Below are 27,473 nucleotides of genomic sequence, written 5' to 3' on the forward strand. Positions count from 1 at the left end.
CCGCTTTGATTAGGACGCTTACTGTATTCAACTACTTATTTAATGGATGTTACTTCCATGTTTTATTTTTAAATTAAAACATATTTCCCTTGTAATGATTTAATCTCATTCCGATCAGCCAATTGTCCTGGCTACGATCGACTATCAACAGAACAACAGCCTTCTAAATAAATTAGCTGCAAAATTAGCACATCCACTTCTAATAAATTCGTTTTACCTAATAGTTACGGGATAGTCAAACAAGCAGAAGACACCAGTAGCCCCACATATTTGTTACAATGGAGTGATTAGTTTTAACGGCTTATTAGCTCGCAAAAATCTCTTTGCCTGAAATTGGTTCACATTACTGAATGGATGAAGGACAAAGGCGAAAGTGAAAAAAGAACAGTAACAAGGCAGACGAACTTAAAGCTAAAACGGAAACGACACAGTAGAAACGAACGAGCTCTATCAAGGAAATATATTATTCCACATGAGCCTAGTAATGGAACTCCCACAATCTGATTGCCGAAGGAGAAGAATGTGCTTCAGACCAATGGCGGACAGTTGTGTCGGGTGGCATGGTGTTCTGTTACCCATAAAAATCCCATGTTTGTGTACATGAAGTCCATGAATGGCTGTAAAGAGTCTCCAAGTAGTCCAACATAACCATTTCCAGCCAATTATCTGTTCAATTGGACCAGAGGTCCCAGTCCATTTCATGTAAACACAGCTCACACCGTCCTGGAGCCATGGCCAGCTTGCACAGTGCCTTGTTCACAACTTGCGTCAATGGCCTCATAGGGTCTGCGCCGTACTCCAACCCTACCAACCTTACCAACTGAAATTGGGGCTCATCTGATTAGACCACTGTTTTCCAGGCATCTAGGGTCCAACCGATATGGTCACGAGCCCAGGAGAGACGCTGCAGGCGATGTGCTGTTAGCACTCGCATCGGTCGCCTGCCGTCATAGCCCATAAGCGCAAAATTTCTCCGCACTGCCACAATGGATATGTTCGTCGTACATTGATTTCTGCTGTTATTTTATGTAGCGTTGCTTGTCCTATAAGCACTGACAACTCTAGGCAAACGCCGCTGCTCTCTGGCGTCAAGTGAAGGCGTTGTCTGTTGTGAATGCCTAAAATTTGTTATTCTTGGCGTACTATTGACACAGTGGATCTCTGAATACCTCAGTTATTTCCAAAATGGAATGTTCCATGCGTCTAGCTCCACACATTATTTCGCGTTTGAATTCTTAATTCCCGTCGTGCAGCCGTAATCATGTGGGAAACCGTTTCACATGAATCATTTGAGTACAAATGGCAGCTCTGACAATGCACTGCCTTTTTATACTTTGCGCAAGCGATACCACCGCCCTCTGCAAATATCCATATCGTTATCCCACTACTTGTCACCTCACCTCAGTATAAATCGACGACTGTACAATCAGTTCTGCAGTGTTTACAGTGATTCTAGTGGAGAGTAGGAAACGGACGAGATCCGAAGTGGAAACTGAGGTGACTCATCACAGCGTCTGTTGCGTCCACGTGCCGTGTCGCGTGGTAGCGTGGAAAGCGCTTTCACCCGCCGTGTCGTCGTACCTGAAAGCAACCACGCCCTCGCGGGACACTTGTTGCTGGTGTTCTGGCGGCGACAGCTGGGGGGTCAGCGCGTTCTATTAATAAGCGGTGACGCCGCGACCAAGGGGGACCGCTGCCAACCTGGAGGCGCCTACCCAACCTGCTGGCCTGCCCCACGACACGGCGCAGTACGAGGTGTCTACAGGCTCGTATTCAGCGTCTCCTCACTCCCCTCTAGTTACAGCGGGAAACTTGAATCTTCATGAAGGGACAGGGATTTGAACCACTCTCTTACTGAAAATGCGTTCAGTGCACTAAGCATTGAACCGTATCCTCTCAATTGGAGCTATATACTCTTACCAAATATGTTTATCAGCTATTGAATATTGGCAGATGGGCGATAAATTCAGGGCCATAAGACAAGAAACAATTGAACGACGGTTATTATGCATTGGATTTCGAGTAAAAGCTCTTGTTTGTGGCGCTACAAATCATTGGTCAATACGATACTTATAAAATGTGTGTTGAACGATGAATCTATCACTCCTCAATCCTGAAAATTTATTGATAAACGACACCTTATCGATTTATTTCAGTCTGATACAAGATTTCTTTGGTCGCAGCATGCACTTAACTCAAAAGACTTTGGCATCAAATAGGTATCTGACAGCTTTGAAGGGACTTAGAAACGCTGCATGATGTCCATATGTTATCATGAAGAGAGAAAAACGGTATTTGCTGTTCACAATTTGATAAGCTGATAAACTGAAGTTCCTTCGGATAATAAATCGACTGATATTTATCGTTCTCATTATACAACATGTGTGTTTACATGGTGCAGGACTTCGCTATAGTTGCAAGACAAGTGGGCCATAGAAATGAAATAGGGAGTAATTAAGAGATTTTAAGTGCATAGAGGAATGAATGACACCCCATACAGCTCGTGTGTCAGGAAGGTACAGACTATGTACGAACTTTAAAAGTCTGCTGCTAAAAATCGACATAAAATTATGGAAAGGCAAACAATGTAACAGCGTCAGACATTGGATCGTCATTAAGCTGACGAAACTGCCTCTTTGAACAAAAATGCCTACTGGCCTGGAAGACACTAGGACAGGAAAAAGGAACGACACCAGAGACTGATCGAACAAGGCGAAACTGTCTCAACCTAAAAAAGTCAAAAAGCTCCTTAGAAGAGACGACTGTATTCTATAACCATATTAACAGTACCGACATACGGACAAGCCAGACGAAATCTTACAAGCATGGAGAGCTGGGAGTGGATGAATATATGGAGGAAAAGAGTGGATTATAGATTGACGCTAAGTTTTCCGAACTTCCACTAACAGGAAATAAACAGGCAACTCGTCAAGAAGCCCACTCTGAAAAACTAAAAAAGTATTGGGTTGATCGAAGGAGTATTCTGAAACAAAGTGGTGAGCAGTAGGATAACTTCCATATCAGCGTGTCCAATCTTGGTGGCGGATATATTGTGCATATTATTGGGTGCCAGCCTTTACTGGCAGTACGCAGAACCGAAGTGTATTGTATCTCTTCAGAAAGTAGGACTAAAGGCCTGCTGTAGGAACGACAGTTGGTCGTGACGCTGAGGGATCCATAACAGTTAAGAAGTCTGGCTTTATTACACGGGAAGTGCCAGGAAAGGTGGTGCGTCTTAACTAATGAGTCACTCCCATGTCATTTTTTTCCTTGCGGTACGACGCATCGGAGAACTGTTTACATATAACAGCTCAATGTAGGCTCCTGAAACTTTGTAAGTGAATCTTTTTTCCAGCGTTTAGATTGTTCGGCGTTACTGTGAACCTCTCTTGATAGTCAAACTAACCTGCGACCATTCGTGATGTCCCTTTTATGCGTTCCATATCCCTTGTTCGTCCTACTTCACAGGTGCTTTGTCTCAAATTTTAGGGTGTAGTAAGTACAACAACTTACTGGACATAATGTTTGGATTAGCATATATTCTGCTAAATGTGTTTCAATATCAGATCAACAAGGCTGCACCTCAGAAAAGTTGAAGCAACCTAAAGTGAACCTCAGATTCACGAAAACTACGCCATAAATTCCGAAAACAGACAATACACACAGGTGCTGGTTTATTCATGTGAACAGATACATCAGAGTAGAGTTTAAGACTTTCATTTTTACGCATTATCAAGAACCAACGTAATATTTAAGGAAGGCTATTTACAACTACTAGTTGCGAAGTATGTGACTGGTAATCTTGCGGACTAACTAGACCGACCACGGGTATTGAACGAACGGAAAGGCAGACAACAGACTTGCTTCAAAACAGAATGACTGGCAGCCGCTGTGTAACGCTCGTTTAGCGGTTGAAATACGAGTAGTGGGTCCTGGGCTGTGAATGGCGACGTGCCCACGCACAGAACTAGGAAGCGCTATAGGTGATGTGTAACGCAGTGGTGCGAAAGTAAGCGAGATCGGGGCTCTGCCACTAGCACACTGAAGTCGCCAGCGTCCAGTTAACGCAGCAGTTAGCGAAGCGCCCACTGGCGCCAGCCGGACGCATACGTAATCCACAACAATACTGGACGCGATGAAGGTAGGCGGACGACACGCTTTCGTCAAGGCTATCGGCACTACGAGTTTTCCAAAATTATGGAAATACTCTTCTGCCTCGAGCAAACAAATTATTATTCTTTAATATGCAAACATCTTTCGATGAAGTTTCACCATGGTCAGTGGACTATTTTCTTGGTATCACATACTGACATTTATGTGGATATCTCTATTTCCAGTGGAGTTAATATTTTGCTCCAGTTTGTCATCTTTTGTCGTTGCCTTGTTTCAGTTTTTCATGCCTTTGCTGAAAATGTACTTTTCTAACACGCACTGTGCCACTGTCTATTAAATATTCACGTGTTCCGCCATCCTAATGTGTTCTTAATGCAATGATTAAAAGAAGATTTAAAACCTCGCCGCCAACGGCATGATATGGCACATACTCGTGTCTGCCAAGCATGAGGTCGGAAATCAGTTGCGCTAGTTTCAAAACCGCTATTGTGGCATTTCGGCTTTGTTTAAATAAATCACAAAAGACAAATATGGGTAGCTGCTTTGGCATTTGAACCATTTCCTACATGAATAAAAAGTGCTGTGATTTCTTCATTGCGTATCATGGTTCCTTAACTTCCGTTGATTGTTGCTTTGAAGATCGACTCAGCCTGATCTTGTTTATGTATGAAAACAATTTCATGCTTCACTGAGGTTAGTTATTGCTTCCGATGCAGTTGAAGTTTTGGTATCTTTTTTAATGTTCAAAGCAGTAAATCCAGAGAGGCCTTTGATGAAAACATCAATGCCGTTGTTGCGTTAAACTTCAGTAGACTAGATATAAACACACAATAAAAACCAACTGCACACAATACGAACAAAAATGGCAACAAAATATATATTCGGACGCAACGAAATTTTAATTTACTGCAACTATATAAGTTCCATGCGGCTTTTCGCGGATGATGCTGTAGTATACAGAGAAGTTGCAGCATTAGAAAATTGTAGCGAAATGCAGGAAGATCTGCAGCGGATAGGCACTTGGTGCAGGGAGTGGCAACTGACCCTTAACATAGACAAATGTAATGTATTGCGAATACATAGAAAGAAGGATCCTTTATTGTATGATTATATGATAGCGGAACAAACACTGGTAGCAGTTACTTCTGTAAAATATCTGGGAGTATGCGTGCAGAACGATTTGAAGTGGAATGATCATATAAAATTAATTGTTGGTAAGGCGGGTACCAGGTTGAGATTCATTGGGAGAGTCCTTAGAAAATGTAGTCCATCAACAAAGGAGGTGGCTTACAAAACACTCGTTCGACCTAAACTTGAGTATTGCGCATCAGTGTGGGATCCGTACCAGATCGGGTTGACGGAGGAGACAGAGAAGATCCAAAGAAGAGCGGCGCGTTTCGTCACAGGGTTATTTGGTAACCGTGATAGCGTTACGGAGATGTTTAACAAACTCAAGTGGCAGACTCTGCAAGAGAGGCGCTCTGCATCGCGGTGTAGCTTGCTCGCCAGGTTTCGAGAGGGTGCGTTTCTGGATGAGGTATCGAATATATTGCTTCCCCCTACTTATACCTCCCGAGGAGATCACGAATGTAAAATAAGAGAGATTATAGCGCGCACAGAGGCTTTCAGACAGTCTTTCTTCCCGCGAACCATACGCGACTGGAACAGAAAAGGGAGATAATGACAGTGGCACGTAAAGTGCCCTCCGCCACACACCGTTGGGTGGCTTGCGGAGTATTAATGTAGATGTAGAGTCGTTTATATCATATGTGTTAAACCGTGTTACGAACGCTTAATGAAAGATAACGTAATTTGAGTTCAGTACTAAAGTAGTTAACTGCATTACTGACTTTATTAAAGACTAGAACGAAAGGCTACCGTAATAAGTTTGCTCGTACGGGAGGATTGCATTTATTGAAAATAGCGTCTATGAAAGACTTAGTAGTAGCGATTACATCAAGCCAAATTAGGAGCGGAAACACAAAGGGTCTTGGTAAAAAAAGGGGAGAGAGCGAAAGGGTGGGTGGGGGGGGGGGGGGCGGCGAATAATAACTGAATGATGTATCCGTGTATGTCATGAAAACGGCACTAAACAGAAAAATTAAACAACCTTGTTTAAAATTCCACGCCGTCTTTACATAAGGAAATGGCCTGAGCAATATCTGGCCACCATGCTTTTATGCATTATCAGGAACCAATGTAATATTTAAGGCAGGCTATTTACAACTACTAGTTGCGAAGTGTGTGGCTTGTAATCTTTCGGAGGAGACAATATTTCGTGTTGCGCGGTGGTCACTTTTAGGATAAAATGAATGCGTGGGCGTGGTCTTACGCTGTCTGGTGGCTCAGAACGCCGCCGCTGTGTGGGGCTCCGTCAGGGTGCGCAGCCGTACGCGAAAACCAAAACAAGTGCACGCGGCCTGGGCTGGCTGGGAGCTGGCAACGACGCGCATCCTGCGATGAATCGCATTGCGGGCGCGTCGCCCCCATCGCGCCCGGCACAACATGGGCCCAATGCGCTCAGTATGTCGCTGCTCACTGTCTCGCGGAGGGTGTTTTTTACTACTACTTACTACTGGTTTTCCTTGCTATGCGCGGGATTTCACCAGAAATGCTATGCAGTTCTCCCGCAAGCCCGTTTCATTCCGTATTCGGAAAGAAACAAGGCAGTAATAGCGTATATATTAATACTCTGTAACTCACAGTATAGTGCACGGCGAAAGGTATCGCACTAACGTTATCAGTTTTATTTCCTACTCCATTTGCGTACTGAAGACAGATATATAGCTGTCTAAATGCATCTGTACATGCACTAATATTTCTCATTACTATCATTCAACAACGATATTTTCCTATATACGACAGCATCGCAAGTGAATAGTCACATTACTAGTGATTTTTGGCAACATTACGGACCCTATTACACTTCCTATCTGTCGAATGTTCTTTTTCCAGACACTGCGCTGGTTTTTATTAATCAGATATTCCTAGATTCACGCATCTGCTAAGACACTCCGTACGATCGCATCTTTATTAGAAGCCAACGCCGCAAATCTAGGGACACTGCACTCACCCGTTCAGCTGCATCTAACGTTTGCAAGATTTCGTTTGCGAATAAGCAAGCTAAGCACCGCGAGAGTGGTTTTCTCTGAATCCACGCACATCTGCATTTTTGGAAGTTACCCAAATTATTTCTTTTACCACTAGTAAATACTTACAGATCAGTGCTGATGAAACAGATGTATGACACACTTTTATTGATTCGCAATCAGTCCGTTTAATCCCACATTATCCCCAAACTCCACCTCTTGCCCCATTGGTATTGCTTCTCGCACTATATTGGTTTAAATAGCTCTGAGCACTATGGGACTTAACATCTGAGGTCATCAGTCTCCTAGAACTTAAACCTAACTAACCTAAGTACATCACACACATCCATGCCCGAGGCATGAACTGAAGCGTCTAGAACCGCTCGGTCACTGCGGCCGGCCTTTATTTTATAGCGAAGATATTTAGTCGAAAATTGCTAAAATGTGTGGATTTCTCTCAACGTGTGAAAAAATATGATTGCAGAACTATAGCTGCCAACAGCTGTCTGAAGACATGTTTCAGTTAAAGGCAGCAGTACAGTGGAAAGCAGCGCACTGTAAGTGACGTGAAGCCGATCTGACGAAATGGCGTGATGGAAAATGCAGTTTTGTTCTGTATTTCCTGCTAATTGACGCATGATAATGCGTTTCCATGTTTTGAAAACAGTTTTCATTAAATTAAGTGCAATGTCATAATTTTAATTGTAGTACAAAAACAATGAGCATTAAAACTACTATCGTAAACGTATTCCCTGAGTACCGCAATATTTCAGGAGTGCGGCGATTATCAAATATACCGGTGGAGTTTTTAATGGCAGGAGGAGGATATAGTTCTTAACCTTTCAGTTCCATTTCTTATTTGCGAAGTACTCTTCATTTTGGTAGGAAAATGGACACGCGTCCTCAATATTTGGTGGAGAAAAAAAAGTATATGGAAACATTGGTTGTTGACAAGTAAATTACAAGTTGTCACGAATCCTTTAAGATTTTACCATCATCAAGATCGCGTGGTGCAGAATCCAGTATTAAGCTTCGTTTGCTATATTATCAGAATACCTGAGTACTTTGAGTACCCATGAATGCAGTCTGTCGAATGTTGTGTATCGTGTTACCCAATCTAAACAACAAACACAGAGACAGACACTTATAACTTCATAATATCTAGGATTGACTTGTTTATTCTCGTACGGTTGTTAATAACACACTAATCAATATCATTGAGAGCAACTATCTGTTTGGCTGAGATTGTAGATAAGAAATTGTCTATTTTTCTGTATCCCAGGTTACAGAAAAATGAGAAAATTTCTCACCTGCAATGCCAGCCAAACAGATAGTTACTCTCTATGACATAAGTTACAGTGTGTTAGTAACAACCATACAGATCCATATTGGTCTACGAAACTGTTTAAGATGTGAAACCGCCATCAAAATACTGGAACCGGAAGTCAGGCATGGCATTTGACTAACCGCATTTTCGAGACAGGAAAAATCGCACGGTGTATACCCAAATTACGAGAACTAGTGAGTTCAGATTACGAGAAAACAGCGAATTGGCAACGTAGTTTTCCTTGATTTAGCTGTCAACAGAAACAACTTCTGAGTAGAGATGGAAAAATCTAGTAGAAATGTAAGGTTTGAATTACGAGTGCCGAGAAGTAACAAAACTGTAACGAACTTCAAGACAATCCGAGTGCAAAATCGGAACTAATGACGACTAAGAGCCATATGAAGAAAATGGAAGATACTAATAAGCTCTTTGGGAAATCTAGCAATGAAACCGACTTATACAATCGTAAAAATCTCCGCTGATCCTCATGTCCCTATCATTCGCTGTAATCCCCTCCGAAATGCTTTAGCTCAATAATTTAGAAAAGCAACTGGACAAAAAGGTCACTTCAGTAAATATTGCAGCCAAGATGAGACCACCACATACACCATTATAAACGAATTCTTAACGAAGAAAGCTTTGTACAGGAACCTTGAAAGGAAGCTGCTTTATTCTAGTCTGAACGTAAAATACAGTAAATGGCTGCCGGTTTCAGGTGACCACGACCAGCTTCCGCTTCAGATCTCTGCAATGAACTAAGCTACCGCGAAAGTACATTAAAATTAAGCTGACGCGGCAAAGTCAGTCGACATAGCACCACAGCGACAGTCTTCATAGCCCACACAGCGTGTGCGCGTGAGTATTCTGAAGTGCTTGACTGGTGTTATTTCAGAAAAATTTTTAATGTGTTTTTTCGTTAGTGCATCTGAGTACACAGATCTGAAGGGGGTCGTCATCGACCGAAACCTGTCTTCACTTACTGTAATTTGCAATCTAAAAGTGGAATAGTTACAGGCGCTGCAGATAATTGATAATTATGTACTGGTGTCACTACCTCCAGAGGAATGCAATAGCGTTACTTTACTTTACAAATTAGGTCAAGAATACCAGAAGAAAGGCCTTTCAAAGAACTGTTGTGTACATAACATGAAGACGTAAAAATATTTCAGGACCACGAAGGGACACCCGGTATTTTCAGCACAATAAGACTATTCCAGTCACAGCTGAGGGAAGCAGCCGTTTATTCTGGTCGTTTTCGTTAGATGCCATATTTACTAGTTGCTTATCTACTAGCTATTCATTCTTCACCATCAATAGCTGCATCAACATTGAAACACTGATGATGGCCTCTATAGGCAGAGGCCTTCCATAGATCTGCATCATCTGCACCTGTGACAGATAAGTAATGCGTTTCAACCAATTAAAAGTTGCTCTGTCTCTAAGACAATACGTCCGCCATTATTCAATACAAATGTGTGCACCAATCATACGTAGAACCCCTGACCACAGTATCATTCTTTTCTTTCACATAGAAAGCATTAAGGATCATTGCAGAGATCATTAATGTGCTCTCCCTCGATGGTTCTCGAAGGCAGAATTTCGACACTTTCCAGGATTCGAAGTTAATATCACCAAGTACATGGACGGCATGGGAGGTTTAGGTGATGGCATTAAGTTCCCTATCGGCGGACAGTTCGCCAACACCCCAAGTGACGGTGTAGATGGTGCTTCATATGTAGAGTAGGTGCCCACCGATTCACAGCACCGTTTATGCTGGGCGTTGTCAAGTCTTTGCATCGCCATTATATTGCAATCTAAGCCACCTCTAGCAAATTGAGGAAGCGCTCCTTTAGGCTAACTTCGAATTAAACTTCTCTCGACAAATCTAGTTTTAGGATTGAAGCTCCCATTAAAAATTAGTTCAGATCGAGCAGTACCACACAGGATAAGGGGTAGTCGACGGATTTGCCGAAGTAAGTTAGGGTGTCAGTAATCCGTATAACGGTGATCTGTATGTCAAAACATGTCTAGTGGCGTTCACTGATCTCACGAACTTGGAAATCAAACTACGCAGTACAATACAAAGCACATCCGTAAAAAAAAAAAAAAAAAGGAGGAACATGTTTACTTGCTGTGAGTCGTATCCATCACTATTTCTGCTGTCAACAAAGAGAAACAAGGTAACTTAATTAGCCGGCTACTTTTTATGAACAACTTTTTGGGCCCTGCTCCATGTATAGGGGATGCGTGAAAATTTTTAGTTAGCAAGGTGAGTGAAATTTTCTATTCGTGAAGGACACAACGCAAATTTTTTTATGAGTCGTGGAGGGATCAAAGGCTGGAGCCTGAGCTTTATGCTTCAGTAAAAAAAAAAAAAAAAACAGTGACTGGTTACAATTTCCTCACGCTTTCGTTGTCAGAGGATCTATTTAACTATGTAAAATTTGATTTGCCTTTTGTAACTACATACATTTCATATAATGTTCAAAAAATGCGCCAGTGCCTTTCTGCAAATTGCTGGGAGCGTCCGATAACGCAGCGGAGGTAGCATAGCAGCGGCGAACAGGTTTCTGGATAAGAACCGTGGCTGTCTCTTTGTTCGCCACGCTTGTGCAGTAACTGTAACTAAATTTCGAGATGGTGTAGAGTTAACACAGCTAACAAAGTAAAGACTCCTGTTAGAAAGTTTACTTTAGAAGTTTGAATAAATAAACTTCTTAATCGTGTTTCCTCGATACCGTCATATCACGCAACCTTTTAAGAGGTGCTAATTAAAACTTTACTTGTACGTGAAAACTGAATAAGAAATCATCTTTTGTGCGAGTGTAATCTTGCAGCTAGATTAATTAGTGTGTACATCGCATGAAATATATATGAATAAAATTAAACATGATGACCGAATGAAACTATATTAAGGAAGTTACATTGCTAGCTTTTTGACATTTCTGTTTTTCTTCCTTACGGAGCGTTAAATTCGTTAACCACAATATTTGCATGGAGAATCTTCGTATGAGGAGTTTCTCCTGTCAATGGCAATACTCACCACTTTGAGCCTGGCGATCGAGGGCAGTACCCTGGTGAGATCAGTCGCCTTGCGGATGAAAGTGTCGAGGTTTTCGCGGATGCCGTTGAGGTCCCTCATCATGGGAAACGTGTCTTCGCCGCCGTTCTCGTAATCACCCTCACCCATCTCCGCTGAGACGTGAGCACGAAACTAGTAACGGCGACTGAGGAGCACAGAACAGTCGGCAAAAAGCAGTGACTCACAGCTTGGCAATGCCAAACTGTGTGCAGATCAGCGTCTCACTCTTTCGCACAATCTCTGGTGCAGGAGCAGGATTAGGAGCAGCACACGGGGAGCCCGGATCGCGCCACGTCCACGTCCTCACTGCACACGAACGCGGCCGGAAGAGAAGGCTGGCTCACCTCCAGCGGGCGTGACCGGCTGGCGCGCACTGACTGCGAGCCGCTGCCGGCCGGCACCGCCGCAGCCGCAGACACGGCGCGATGGAAGCGCTGCCGCCGCCGCCGCCGCCAGTGGCCTTGAACTGCCGCGGGGCGCAGCTATGGCATGAAGCCCCCTCTTACACGAACAACTTTCTTGTGTCAATCTCACAAAGGGGTGGCCACGATGTTCGAATCACGGATTAACTTCATACTTTGTACATTTTCAGTAGTGTACCAGGACCTGAGTCGAAACAAGGCCCCGGGAGTAGACAACATTCCATTAGACTACTGACGGCCTTGGGAGAGCCAGTCCTGACAAAACTCTACCATCTGGTGAGCAAGATGTATGAGACAGGCGAAATACCCTCAGACTTCAACAAGAATATAATAATTCCAATCCCTAAGAAAGTAGGTGTTGACAGATGTGAAAATTACCGAACTATCAGTTTAATAAGTCACGGCTGCAAAATACTAACGCGAATTCTTTACAGACGAATGGAAAAACTGGTAGAAGCCGACCTCGCCGAAGATCAGTTTGGATTCCGCAGAAATGTTGGAACACGTGAGGCAATACTGACCCTACGACTTATCTTAGAAAATAGATTAAGGAAAGGCAAACCTACATTTCTAGCATTTGTAGACTTAGAGAAAGCTTTTGACAATGTTAACTGGAATACTCTGCCAAATTCTAAAGGTGGCAGGGGTAAAATACAGGGAGCGGAAGGCTATTTACAATTTCTACAGAAACCAGATGGCAGTTATAAGAGTCGAGGGGCATGAAAGGGAAGCAGCGGTTGGGAAGGGAGTGAGACAGGATTGTAGCCTGTCCCCGATGTTATTCAATCTGTATATTGAGCAAACAGTAAAGGAAACAAAAGAAAAATTCGGAGTAGGTATTAAAGTCCACGGAGAAGAAATAAAAACATTGAGGTTCGCCGATGACATTGTAATTCTGTCAGAGACAGCAAAGGACTTGGAAGAACAGTTGAATGGAATGGACAGTGTCTTGGAAGGAGGATATAAGATGAACATCAACAAAAGCAAAACGAGGATAATGGAATGTAGTCGACTTAAATCGGGTAATGCTGAGGGAATTAGATTAGGAAATGAGACACTTAAAGTAGTAAAGGACTTTTGCTATTTGGGGAGCAAAATAACTGACGATGGTCGAAGTAGAGAGGATATAAAATGTAGACTGGCAATGGCAAGGAAAGCGTTTCTGAAGAAGAAAAATTTGTTAACATCGACTACAGATTTAAGTGTCAGGAAGTCGTTTCTGAAAGTATTTGTATGGAGTGTAGCCATGTATGGAAGTGAAACATGCACGATAAATAGTTTGGACGAGAAGAGAATAGAAGCTTTCGAAATGTGGTGCTACAGAAGAATGCTGAAGATTAGATAGGTAGATCACATAACTAATGAGGAGGTATTGAATAGGATTGGGGAGAAGAGTTTGTGGCCCAACTTGACAAGAAGAAGGGACCGGTTGGTAGGACATGTTCTGAGGCATCAGGGGATCACAAATTTAGCATGGGAGGGCAGCGTGGAGGGTAAAAATCGTAGAGGGAGACCAAGAGATGAATACACTAAGCAGATTCAGAAGGATGTAGGTTGCAATAAGTACTGGGAGATGAAGCTTGCACAGGATAGGGTAGCATGGAGAGCTGCATCAAACCAATCTCAGGAATGAAGACCACAACACCAGGACAATATAATGTACTCTACAACAAAGCACATTAGCTTCAACGCTAACCACGTGCTCGGGGTCGCAAAGCACCTGTACATCATTGACGCATAAAACTTCTCTTGCGATTTGCAAGAAATTTCCTAAGTAGTATGCCTTACTACTTACAATTTATGTTGTCCGAAAGGACTACTACAAGTGTACAAATTTTGTAGTAAATCCGTGATTTGAATGTCGTAGCCTCCTTTTGTCAGTTGACTACTAGTGGTAAATTAGTCTACTGCAGCGCCTCTGGCGTTTAATTCCCATATTGAGCCTCGTCTGTCACGAGTGGTCGTTTCCGTTCACATGTCAGCATCTACATCCGACGGCAATCAACAATTTCTTTAGTGAAATTTTCACTCTACAGAAGAGTATGCGCTGATATGAAACTTCCTGGCAGATTAAAACTGTGTGCCGGACCGAGACTCGAACTCGGGACCTTTGCCTTTCGCGGGCAAGTGCTCTACCGACTGAGCTACTCAAGCACGACTCACACTCCGTCCTCGGATTTAATTCCGTTAGTACCTTGTCTCCTAACTTTCAAACTTCACAGAAGTTCGAGTCTCCGTCCGGCATACAGTTTCAATCCTCCAGGAAGTTTCAACAATTTCTTTGCTATTCTAAACTCTTCTCTTCCCCTAAAGTTTTCTTTGATATTCTAACACTTCTCCAATTACTTCCCTTCTAATCAGAGTTTGCCACCATGGGCGCGAGCAAAACTTCATCCAAGAGGGTGCAAAATTCTGAAATTTTCATTTTTAATGTTAAGCGACTAGATGACTATGAGAGCAACCAACTTTGACAAGAAGTCCTAGAAACTTTATCTCAAACGTTTAATATTCACCCAACAATTTCTTATGCTGGATTACATTGATACTTAAAAAGGTAGCCATTTTTCACCAGAACATGCAAAGTACATAGCCCTTACATTAAGATGAATATCGATGCCAACTCCTGGTATTAACCATTTGAAATTAAGTCCTTATATTATTGAAATGACTGCATCCATCGAGTTAGTAATCGAAAATAATAAAAATAGTTTTTTGAATGGTATCAGTAATGTTGGGTTGATACTGAAACTTTAAAATCTGGAACAGAAAAGGTCTGGTCGACTGATGAAATACTTTTAGATATCAACTCGCAAAAACTGCCACTGATCAATTCTCCTCAGAGCGAAGAATTAGGGGACGTACTTTGAAACCATCTTCAGAATTTCTTTCAAATCTTGTCATTTTGTCATGTTAATAGACTGATGCATTATTTTCATGTCTTCTATATGTTAATGCTGACTGTCGTAATAACAGCCGAACCCAAATGCGTTCTTAAAGTTACTTTTTGCTGTCTTCAGGGTCAGTTTAACCTAGGACCAACATTCGATGAGATGAACGTGGATAACCTCTCGAAACAACTCTTAAATTGGCCGGTAGAACCGACTGAAAAGCCTACGCCTAAACCAAGGTTCAACACTCCCCCCTTTGATGTTTATTGTGAATCTTTGCTAAATGATCTGCAGAATTTGGAACAATATGACGGCATGTTGCACTGTGTGCACCCCGTAGAATCCACATGTCACCTATTCCACTTTAAAGTTCAACTTTTTTCCCAATCGTGTACTGCAGAAAATTTTATTTCTCGTTTTCGTTTGGTTCATTTGGGTCCCTTTATGGAGTATAAACGAACGCACCCACAATGCACCATTGCAGTGTACTTAAGAATCTACAATCACTCCGAAATGAATTTTCAGCATGTCTCGTCAGGTCGTCTTTATGGACAGACAAATGGTAAATTACGATCGTGATTAAGTTGTACAGCTAGGGAAGGGTGACTGAAGCCGTGTTTCCTTTATGAAGGTTGTTTAACTGCCCTTTCCTGCAACTTGTTAAAGGATGTATGAGGAATCGACAGAACGCAGGGGATCTCATTACGGCCAATATTTATATAAAAGGTTCAAGTCCGTCATGCTTGAAAAAGAGCTGAAACCACCGCCAGGACAAGAAAACTGTATGGTTTGCCGTGAACGGCTGGACAACTGAACAAACTGAAGTTACGTAACGTTTGCTGAAGTCCAGTGATTCCCGATGCATTCGGTGATGCTAGAAGAGATAGTCGAATCGAAGATTGTCATTTATTCCTTTTGTAAGCTTATACCTTGAATATCGAATCGGTGGATTTCTTTTATCAGGCACTTCAATGAAATAAATTAATCTGGCTCTGTAACATTTGGTTCAAGTAAATCATCACTCATCAAATCAATGATTAAGGAATGCAAATGACTGCTATGTAAAACAATGGTCTCAGTAGATTCACTTTATTACTCAAAAGTGGTCTAGGGGTAGTGTCTTTGACTAGTAATCAAAACGTCCTCGGGCCCGAGTATGAAACCAGCCATCGCTTAAATTTTGATTAATAATAAGCATTGGCGGCTGAAGACTTCCGGAATAAGAAATCACCCTCATTCCGCCAACGGCGTCCTCAAAGAGGGCGGAGGAGCGGTCTGAGGTTCAGGACACACTCTTGTCCTTGGGGCGGAAACTGCCCACGAAGGCGGAAGAATCAGCAATGATCAACGGCATGAGGATGCAGACGGCAATGGAATCCACTGCATTTAAGACGCGAAGTGTATCCACAGGACATGTGGCCTGTAATTAAAAGTGTCTGGCAGCATCAAGCCAGAATACTGGTGACTAAAAAACAACTAAAATCTTACAACAAACGAATTCAAGAATAACTGAATTTGATAAACCAATGTCTTGGCAAACTTGGAAAAGGATCTGGAATTGTAATTCAAAGTTAACGCGTATTAGAACAAAACATTTACGTTAGCGGCGGTTGCACCATGAGTGCTACAGTTCATTGCATAGACAAAGGGTGTGTGTGTGTGTGTGTGTGTGTGTGTGTGTGTGTGTGTGTGTGTCAACTACCCCTCTTTAGTAAAGTTGCTTTATAAGTCAATCCGATACCAGGGACGAACGCAAAGATGTTAAAGGAATTTACTTGTATTTAATTCTAGTAAATTTCGTATCCTCTTCTTACCAAACTCCAATTATTATACGTATATTTCAAATTATTTTACGTCAGACGTTCCAATTCACCAACGGTAAAAAACGTTGTCGCTAAAAGTGGTACAGCACTTAGCGAACCATTGTTCTTTGTCGTTTGTGGCATGTCGACGTGGCAGGCAGGCGCGCGCGCGCACACACACACACACACACACACACACACACACACACACACACACACACACACAAGATGCCAGGCTGCTGATTATCGCGCTCAAAGCCCTAGGAATTTTCTCACGGGCCAGTTGCCACAATCCGGCCCGCCTTGACCTGTTTTGGCGCCGTCGGCTAAGAGGAGAGTTACGTAAATTCAACTCGCGTCCAAATGTGGTGCTCGACTAAGCTGCTTTACATTCTGTCCTGGTTGTTCTATCGGCAGTTTATCAAGCGTTTCTGCCTACCACTTTGAGCATAAGCAAGACCTCCCGCTGATCCGTGCGTCGACGGTCCACGGCCGTTACGGCATAAGGCAGCGCCTGGTGCGTCACCACTTACTACATACGTCACTGTAGTGACGCCATCTCTGGAAACGGACATTCTCCACACGAGCAGGCGGCAGTGGGGAAACTCCCGCAATCGTAAGTTCGGCCTGGGGCACCTTTCTAACGAGGCAACGCTCGACGCCCGCAAGCCGCTACGTGGAATTATTTGGAAGTTAATACTCGTGGCAGTTAAGATGCACGACAGTGCTTTTTTTTTGTAATTTACGTCCTATGGGCAGCGATGTAGGTACACGCCTAATACTCGATTCGCCTCTCTCAGCTTCCACGATATATTTGCTACACACTAATACCCAGTGGAATGAAACCAAGGCATCATTAGTCCCAAATGATATGAAACTACAAAATCGAAGATATACAACGGACGATGTGCGAATCTTAGATATCACGATTAACCCTTTTAAATATTTGACACCGAGAACTACAGCGGAGTAATTTCTAACTTCCAACACAAAAGCTGCTGGTAGGATTTCCAGGGAACTGAGTAGTCACAGGCGACTGCTAATATAACACGAGGCCAGACGCAGCTTTAATAAACATCCTGCCGGCCGGGGTGCCCGAGCGGTTCTAGGCGTTTCAGTCTGCAACCGCGCGACCGCTACGATCACAGGATCGAATCCTGCCTCGGGCATGTATGTGTGTGATATCCTTAGGTTAGTTAGGTTTAAGTAGTTCTAAGTTCTAGGGGACTGATGATCTCAGCTGGTAAGTCTCATAGCGCTCAGAGCCATTTGAATAAACATCCTACCTGTGTAATCATATGGGACTTGGCTGTGATACTAACCAAGATCTTGTCACACTCTTAGTTTACATCTTCCTAAATATGTACAAAGTAATATGATTTGCATATTCCTGCCAAAGTTGAAATTTTGTAATGAATTACACTTTGTGATCACTAAATACCACGGACGGTTTTCTGCAGTCCCTACTACAATCATTGTTACTTTTTGTTGCTATGGAAAAGTCACAATTTATCGAAACTTCCTGACAGATTAAAACTGTTGTCCCGGACCGAGACTCGAACTCGGGACCTTTGCCTATCGCGAGCAAGTGCTCCAGCATCTGAGCTACCCAAGCAAGACTGACGACCCGTTACCACAGTTTTAATTCCACCAGTACCTACCTCGTCTCCTACCATCAGAAGTTCACAGAAGCTCTCCTGCGAACCTAGCATAACTAGCACTCCTGGAAGAAATGATATTGCGGAGGCATGGCTTTGCCACAGCCTGGGTGATATTGCCAACAAGCTTCGTATTAGCGCACACTCCGCTAAATTTCATTCTGTAAACATCCTCCAGGCTGTGGCAAAGGCATGTCCACCCCAATATCCTTCTCTCCAGGAGCGCTAGTTCTGCTTTGTTCGCAGGAGAGTTTCAGTGAAGTTTGGAAGGTAGGAGACGAGGTACTGGTGGAATTAAAGCTGTGAGGAAGGGTCGTGAGTCGTGCTTGGGTAGCTCAGATGGTAGACCACTTGCCCGCGAAAGGCAAAGGTCCCTAGTTAGAGTCTCTGTCTAGCACACAGTTTTGATCTGCCAGGAAGATTCTTATCGGCGCACACTTCGCTACAGAGTGAAAATCTCATTCTATCACAATTTATTCTTCACCTTTTTAACACGACACTATGCAATAACTTTTCGAAATTTACCATCAGAAAATAAAATGATTCATCTTGCACTCATCCGCATTCGTACTGTAACCGAAACAGTTCTACCATTCTGTAAAAGGAAACTTATTTAATGCAGTTATGACCTTCTGAGTTAAGGGTCAATTTTTAACAGTTCAACTGCACAGCTGTAACGAATTATGCGAGTAGTATATTTGAAGGAGGAGGAGGAGGAGGAAGAGGAGTTGGAGGTGGTGGTGGTTTAATGCACTGAATATTTAAACGGACAATTAGTACAGTCACTTCACATTTTGTTGACAGAATATCTACTCCTCAGAACTAGTATCACACGTCCTCAGGTGAACTACTGCGCCACACGGGACATACGAGCAGCCACAACACCACTGCTCAAAATATTTTTTGTGTGAAACGATGTCTATGATATGGCATTATAACAAAAAGAGTTTAAAAAAAGTCTCCCATATTGCACAGGAAATAGTACAACATTCCTGTCAACCCCTATGTCGGGAAATATTTAGTTGAAACATGAACCACTGTCTTATGCTATCCATCTGTCGCTCGACTCCACAGGAAGTGCTTAATGTGGTTATCACTCACATTTACACATCCTTCACGTTTTCTCTTCAAAGAATCAGAACTACTGTGAATACATCCGGCTGCCCTCGCATTTGGTAATGTTCGCACGTTGTCGGTAGGTGTGGAGTTCACCAAAGCCTTTAATCGTCGCCAGAAATCTAGGGGATTAAGGTCACGCGGACGGGGAGGCCATGCTACAGTTCCTCGCCCGAGACATAGCTCATAAAACGCCGGAGTTTTGTACTGGCGCAGGAAGTGCGGTAGAGCTGCGTCGTGCATAAACCATGTGTGTTTTCTGCAAGGTTAACGCTTTCCAATAGCGCTAGTAATCACGCTTTTTCTGTGCCAGCACAATCTCAGAACTCTGTTTGTTGGATGGCTGTGTAGGAGACAGTTTTAAATGGTAAGCCTAAGAACAGTGTCGCAGTCAGAGAAGTAAGTACAGAGAGAGAACCAACAGACAGCAATGAACAACAAGAAGGCGGCCTACAACGCAGAGTACTGACCTTCCACAACGCAGCAAGTGGTGTGGTCCATACCTCAATGAACATTTATTAACGGTCATAAGCGGGACTTGTTTTCTAGTTTTCAACCAGCACTGTCTCCAGTAAGAATTAGGGCACTTTTTTTTAAAAACATACTATCGTTAATCGACAACTATATGGAACATTTAAACGTGGTTTACCTTTGCAGTTCATTCCTCTTGTCGGTAACTAAATATGGAACCACAGCGAATTCCCACCACAATGCTCCGCTTCTCGCAGCGCTCGCTTATCAGCTACCTCTGAAACGTCCCCTTTGAAAAATTTTACATGACTGTGCTTAAACTGACACACAATATTTTTAGCGCAACGCAATCTGACTTTCAAAATTCCCTACAAAAGAATGGCCCTGACTAACATTAATCTATACCTTTCACAAATCACTTACCTCACAAAAATCTTCATTACTCGAACTACTGCAATACAGCGAGCGCCACTACTGCCAGCTAAATAAAAGATTCAAACTACGGAAGGCAATAACTACTGATAGGAATAGTTAGCAAATGAAAGATTTTAATAGAGAACAAACAATGTATTTACCTTAATAGTGTTGAAAAATCATAATATACATGTTCATGACATCCATTCTTACAAATATCAAAACTCCGCCATTTCTCTCCCCACATCCACCACTGCTGGCGGCTCACCTCCAACTGCGCAACGCTACGCGCTGCTGTTAACATCCAGCTGCCCAACACTACAATGGCAGACAACAATGCTAACTAGCCACAGACTGCACACAGCACAGCCATTGATTTTCATACAGAGCGCTACGTGGCGGCGGCGTTACCAATATAAGAACCTGAACAGCCTACTTACATAAAGAAAACAAACAGCCTACTTACACCTCTTATTCAGTTGCTCAGTCTGGAACCGCGCGACCGCTACGGTCGCACGTTCGAATCCTGCCTCGGGCATGGATGTGTGTGATGTCCTTAGGTTAGTTAGGTTTAAGTAGTTCTAATTTCTAGGGGACAGATGACCTCAGAAGTTTTTTTTTTTTTTTTTTTTTTTTTTTTTGATTAATAGAGGGCAGGATGGGGCGTACATTAAGGGAATGGAAAGACGGATGAAAATTAAGAAACAATGTTAATCTCTGTAACGTTGCCAATAGAAGGAAAACGACGATAGAACGAAAGACTTCAGCTAGGCCTTTTACATTTTTACCGGAAACTCTCATTCAGCAATGAATTCGTAAATGTTTCATGCGTCGAAATTTTTATGAAGGAGACCATCCCTCTCGCACAGGGTCACCGTGACCGACACGAATTATTCACGTTCTGTATGATAGGATAATACTTTGCTCTATGTTAAACCTACCTTCAAGACCCAGAGGAAACATTAAAAGCCTTTCAGACCGTTCTGCATGTTCTTTGAAGAAAATTCCTGTCGTTCATAGTGTTGTTTACGGAGTGAACTTTTACTACTCTATACTCAAGAGTGTGTAGCTAGTTGTCTAGTTCATTAGAACTTCTGTCTGGCAATGGTAATGCCTTGATGTCTAGATTAATCTGTCTCCTCTCTGCTCCCTTCTGGCAATCTTGGGCTTTCCTTAATACTTCCGCGAGTTAAATGTTCATAGAATACTGTCGCTGCAATGGATTTTCATTTGATTATTATTGCAACACCTGTAATTAATTCAGAAGCAGCTCTGGTCGCGGTTATATGTAAATGCTTTCCAACTCTAAGGTTCCCCACTCTCAACGTAAAGTAATGAACTCTATACAGTAATTCTGCTCTTAATACAGACTAAGCACTCTAATAAAAACATGACGTTAATAAATAATTTTCACTACTCTCAGTGCTGATCCTAAATTACAATCCGCACAGTATGTACTGGCGATGACAAGCTTGATGTAGCGACTTGCTGAGTGACAGCTACTGCTATGCGAAACCACAAACACACAATAACGAGGAAAATATTTCTCATTGCCTCAGGGAATACCGGGAGGTAACTGCGTACCTTTTTTCCTCTATCTATACTGATGATTCATTACTCAAGAGAGATGAAGTAGGTATTCCGAAAATCGCAATACTGAGAGATGTATTACTAATGCCAACCAATCATCACATATCAACGTAAGATTGTCAAGATAAGAATAGATTTTCATGCAATTCTGTTAAACTGAATAACAGCATACCACATTAAGAGGAAGTTGTGTATTAATCTAAGAACGAATACTCGCCTGCATAGCAGGTATCACCAAGATTTCGAGGGAGTCAGCTCTAATCCAAGCGATGGAAGCAATTTTCATCACTGATTTGGGTGGCGAGAACAGGACGGGATGCACAGTTTCTGATCACGAGGCTGTGTGTTAATGTCTAGCCTAAAGGCCAGGACCCTCCGCAGTATCATCATGTGAGAGCATGACACACTGTTCATAACGATCCCTTAATTGGGTACACACATTAAGAGGCTCCTTTGCTACCATCCGAGAAGAGTCGTGCATATGCCAGCAACGTGTTTTCCACTATCCTGTCAATGTTTTTAATGCCCCGTAACATCATCAGACCTCCACACAGCCATACATCATTGTTATCCACATGATAGATTAACGTTTCATACAACGCCAAAAACAGAGGTGCGATCCTACCCAGTGTTTCATACGTCCCAGAAACACGAAAGTAGGCTTTCACGTTCACTGAGGTGACATGTCGGGATATAGATATGCACATATGTATATGGCGGCAGCATCGCAGTTCCGAGTTCCACAGTGTCAAGAGTGTTTCTAAAATATTACATTTCAGACATTACTGCTCACCATGGACAACGCAGTGGCCGGCAGCCTTCACTTAACGACCGAGAGCGAAGAGTTGTCAGTGCTATCAAGCAAGCAACACTGCGTGAAATAACCGCAGCAATCAATGTGGGACGTACGTCGAACGTATCTATTAGGATAGCTCGGCGAAATTTGGCGTTAATGGTCTGTGGCAGCTGATGACCGACGCGAGCGCCTGTGCTAACAGCACATCGCCTGCAGCGCCTCTCCTGGGCTCGTGAACATATCGTTTGGACCTAGACGACTGGAAAGCAGTGGCCTCGTCACATGAGTCTCGATTTCAGGTGGTAAGAGCTGACGGTTGGGTTGGAGTATGGCGCAGACCCTACCAAGCCACGGGCCCAAGTTGTCAACAAGGCACTACGCAAGCTGGTGCTGGCTCCATAACAGTGTGCGCTGTGTTCTGTAACCCACCTGAACCGATCATTGTCTGGAAATGGTTATTTTTGGCTATTTTGAGGCCCTTTGCAGCCATTCATGGACTTCACGTTCCCGAAAAACGACGGAATTTTTATAGGTAACAAAGCGCCACAATTGTTCGCAATTGGTTTGAAGGGCAGTCTGAACAATTCGAGCGAATGACATGGCCGCCTAGATCGCCCGCATGAATCTCATCAGTCATTAGTGGCACGTAATCAAGATGGATGGTTGACCGGGGTTGAAGGGACCAAACAGCAAGGTCATCAGTCCCTTGTTTCAAAGGTGGTCCATTCGGACGGATTTACATCTCAGAAGAGTCATAACGATAAAAGGTAAAAGGCTAAAAAACGTAAAAGTGCAGTCGTGTTGTCAATGGTGAAGCAACCCCAAGGCTATGCTAGAGGCAGGAAATATCGCACCTTTGATGCAATGCAGGCAAGACCATCAGCTAATCAAAAGCGTTCAAACGCTAGAATTCGAAAGTGCGTATTGTAAAGGGAGACTACCCAAATCTAAAAAGCGATAAAAACAGAGTAAAAGGGAGAGAGAAGAGAATCTTGGCCAGGGAGGGGAGTCAGAAATCTCCAAATACAGCTTGCAGTGGGAGACACACTAATCCTCACCGCCCTGCCCCTACTCCAGAGGGAGATTAAAAACCTTAGAACCGAAAATAAAATCCACTTTCATAGAGGAAACTGAGAACCAGTTCAACCATCCGGGAATCGTCAACTGTATTTAGTACGCAAAGCCAAAAGAAGGGGGAATTCCACCAAAATGTGGGCTACTGACTGGAAGGACCTATAACCACAAAGTGGGGGCGGCTCATTACGCAAAAGAAAACCATGTGTCAGCCTGGTATGGCCGATGCGGAGAAGACATGGGGTGGTCGAGTCGTTTCGGGAGAGGCGGAAGGAGGAACGCCACGGGACAGGTGTCACCTTAATCGCACGAACTTTATTAGACAGGGAGGTAGCCTCCCCAAGACTTGGCCCATGATTGTGCGAAGTGGGCTTTGATATGAAGTCGTAAATCCGCCGCAGGAGGGGGTTATAGAGACGGGGGGGGGGGGGTAAGTAACTGCTCCTCCAACCAAACTATCAGCAAGCTCATTACCTGGGATACTCACATGGCCAGGGACCCAGAGGAAGTCAACGGAACAAGCAGCTTGGTGAAGATCAGCGAGACGGTCATGGATGGCAGAGACCAAGGGATGGCGGGAAAAACAATGGTCAATAGCCTGAAGGCCACTCATTGAGTCCGTACATAACAAAACGCCGTTGAGTTGGGACCGTTTAATAAAGGTAAGGGCCTGGGAAATTGCCGTCAATTCCGCAGTAAACACCTCACATGCAGTTGGCAGGAGATGATTTTCCATGCCAACAGAGGACGTGAAGTCATATCCCACACGATCAGCAGATTTAGAGCCATCCGTGTAAAAAACAGCATCCCGAAACTTCCATAAAATTCGGCGGAAAAAAAACAACGGAATACCATCGGGGGAACGGAATCTTTCGGATCTCGGCGGAGATCCATCCGAATCCGGAGCCGAGGAACTAACCAATGGGGGTGTTGGGGAAGGAACGTGGGAGACAGGACAAAGAAGGAAGCTGAAAATCACGGCGAAGAGACGCAAGACGGAGCCCAACCGGTAAACCCGCTCGAGGGCGGGAATCAGGTGGGCGACGTCCTTGGTCTGGGAACAGGATAGAATAGGGAGGATGAGTGGGAGAGGAACGGACAGCGATTGCATAAGAAATCAGAAGCAGGGACCGCCAAACAGAGAGAGGGGTGGTGGTGGGGGGGGGGGGCCCAATTCAGCCAGGAGACTATCAACAGGGCTAGTAGGGAAGGCACCGGTGGCCAAACGGATACCACGATGGTGGACCGGATCCAGGAGGCGCAGTGTGTAAGGAGCAGCCGAACCATAAACTTGACAACCACAGTCCAAGCGAGACAGCACTAAAGCCCGAGAAAGATGGAGAAGAGTGTAACGATCCGCACCCCAAGAGGTGTGGGCAAGGAAGCGAAGGACATTGAGTTTACGGAAACATCGTACCTTCAGAAGTCTGATATGAGGCAGCCAAGTGAGATTGTTGTCGAAATGAAGACCCAGGACACAAAACTGTTGGACCACGGGTAATCGTTGTGCATCGAGGTAGAGCTCCAGATCGGGGTGGACCGTAGTACGGCGACAGAAGTGGACCACCCGCGATTTTAAAGAAGAGAATTGAAAGTCGTGTGAGAGGGTCCATGTAGAGGCACGCCGTACAGCATCCTGGAGCTGCCGCTCTGCAGAGGCCATCGAAGAGGTTCAAATGGCTCTGAGCACTATGGGACTTAACATCTATGGTCATTAGTCCCCTAGAACTTAGAACTACTTAAACCTAACTAACCTAAGGACATCACACAACACCCAGTCATCACGAGGCAGGAATCGAACCCGGGAACCCGCCATCGAAGAGGAACTAACCCAAATGCATAAATAACCCACATACAGAGCAGGGGTGACCAAAAGACCGACGGAGGCCACAAGTCCATCTAGAGCAATGAGGAAAAGAAGTACACTGAATACGGAACCCTGTGGGATGCTATTCTCCTGGGTCCGTGGAGAACTAAAAGTAGCACCAACCCGAACCCTGAACAATCGATGAAACAGAAACTGGCGGATAAAAATCTGTAGTGGGCCTCGAAGACCCCACTCATGAAGTGTAAGCAAGATATGATGGCGCCAAGCCGTATCATAGGCCTTGTGAAGGTCAAAAAATACTGCAACCAAATGGCGGCGCCGGGAAAAGACTTGCCGAAATGCAGTTTCCAGTCGAAGTAAATGATCGATCGGAGACCTTCCCTCTCGGAAGCCACACTGGTAAGGGGACAATACGAGATCCCGAGATTCGAGGACCCAATTGAGCAGACGGGCTACCATCCGTTCAGGTAACTTGCAAACAACGTTTGTCACACTAATTGGGCGATAGGTTTCGACAAACAGGGGGTTCTTACCATGCTTACGGACGGGAACCACGATGCTATCCCTCCATTGAGAAGGGAAGTCACCCTGGAACCAAATACAATTAAGCACACGGAGAAGATGTCGTCGTTGAGGAGCTCTAAGATGTTGAAGCAATTTGTTATGAATGGAGTCTGGGCCAGGGGCCGTATCATGAGAAGAATATGCGGAAACAAGTTCCCATTCAGTAAAAGGTTCGTTAAGATTCTGACTGACAAGGGGTAAAACATAAGGCAGAAGCTTTCTAGTGAAGGAAAGCACCCGGATAGGAGATTGATGCTGATGCTATTGCAAAATGGCTCGCAAGATGTTCCGCGAGAATCAGCGGGTCCGTGCAAAGCCCACCCGGCAGGGCAAGGCCCAGGAGGGTAGACTGCCGATGACAACCTTGGAGAGAGAGAGCGAAGTGTAGGTGCCGCGCGGGATTAGCCGAGCGGTCTAGGGCGCTGCAGTCATGGACTGTGCGGCTGGTCCTGCGGAGGTTCGAGTCCTCCCTCGGGCGCGCGCGCGCGCGCGTGTGTGTGTGTGTGTGTGTGTGTGTGTGTGTGTGTGTGTGTGTGTGTGTGTGTGTGTGTGTGTGTGTGTAATTTAGGTTAAGTAGTGTGTAAGCTTAGGGACTGATGACCTTAGCAGTTAAGTCCCATAAGATTTCACACACATTTGAACATTTTTGAAGTGTAGGCCATACCCGTGACATGGACAGAAGAACCGAGGGAAGAAACAAAGTGTTCCCAACACATCCGTTTGGTCCGTCTGATTAAGTAACGGAGTTTGGCGCGAAGGCGTTTAAAGGCAATAAGATTGGCAGCGGATGGGTGCCTCTTAAGGTGTTGCAAAGCTCGACGGCGATCACGGATGGCAATGGCCGGACTCCTCCACGGGACTTGCCGGCGGCGAAATGGTACAGATGAGTGGGGGATAGCAAGGCTAGCAGCGCGAACAATCTCATCAGGCACGTAACGTAGGACATCATCAATACAACCCGACAAAGAGGGAGAAAAAACGACCTGTGCAGTGTATAGAGGCCAATCGGCGTGTTGGAAGGACCAACGAGGTAACCTGTCCATCGGGGAGCGGGAAGGAAGCGAAAGAATCAAAGGGAAATTGTCACTATCACAAAGGTCGTCGTATGGCGACCAGTGTAATGAAGGGAGGGAGGGAGGGAGAGGAAAGGAAAGGGAAAGATCAATCGCAGAAAAGGGACCATGACTGGCACTGAAATGGGTAGGGGCGTCATGATTAAGAAGGCACAAGTCGTGGTCT

The 27,473-nt window shown here is 44.1% G+C and overlaps 1 protein-coding gene across 4 annotated transcripts in view; it reads right to left on the reverse strand.

Annotated features, from left to right (window-relative positions):
- LOC126183439 (calpain-A) overlaps nt 1–27,473 on the reverse strand; it is a 642,654-nt gene that overhangs the window by 218,985 nt on the left and 396,196 nt on the right. The window contains exon 1 of one of the 4 annotated variants that reach the window (XM_049925438.1): nt 11,573–11,996. The exons of the other annotated variants lie outside the window; for them this stretch is intronic. Within the exon in view, the coding sequence (XP_049781395.1) occupies nt 11,573–11,719 (147 nt within the window). The 5' untranslated portion in view covers nt 11,720–11,996. Of the gene's footprint in view, nt 1–11,572; nt 11,997–27,473 lie in introns of those variants that run through there. 4 annotated transcript variants of the gene reach the window in all.

The sequence above is a fragment of the Schistocerca cancellata genome, chromosome 1 (genome assembly GCF_023864275.1).
Source record: "Schistocerca cancellata isolate TAMUIC-IGC-003103 chromosome 1, iqSchCanc2.1, whole genome shotgun sequence".
Taxonomy (NCBI): domain Eukaryota; kingdom Metazoa; phylum Arthropoda; class Insecta; order Orthoptera; family Acrididae; genus Schistocerca; species Schistocerca cancellata.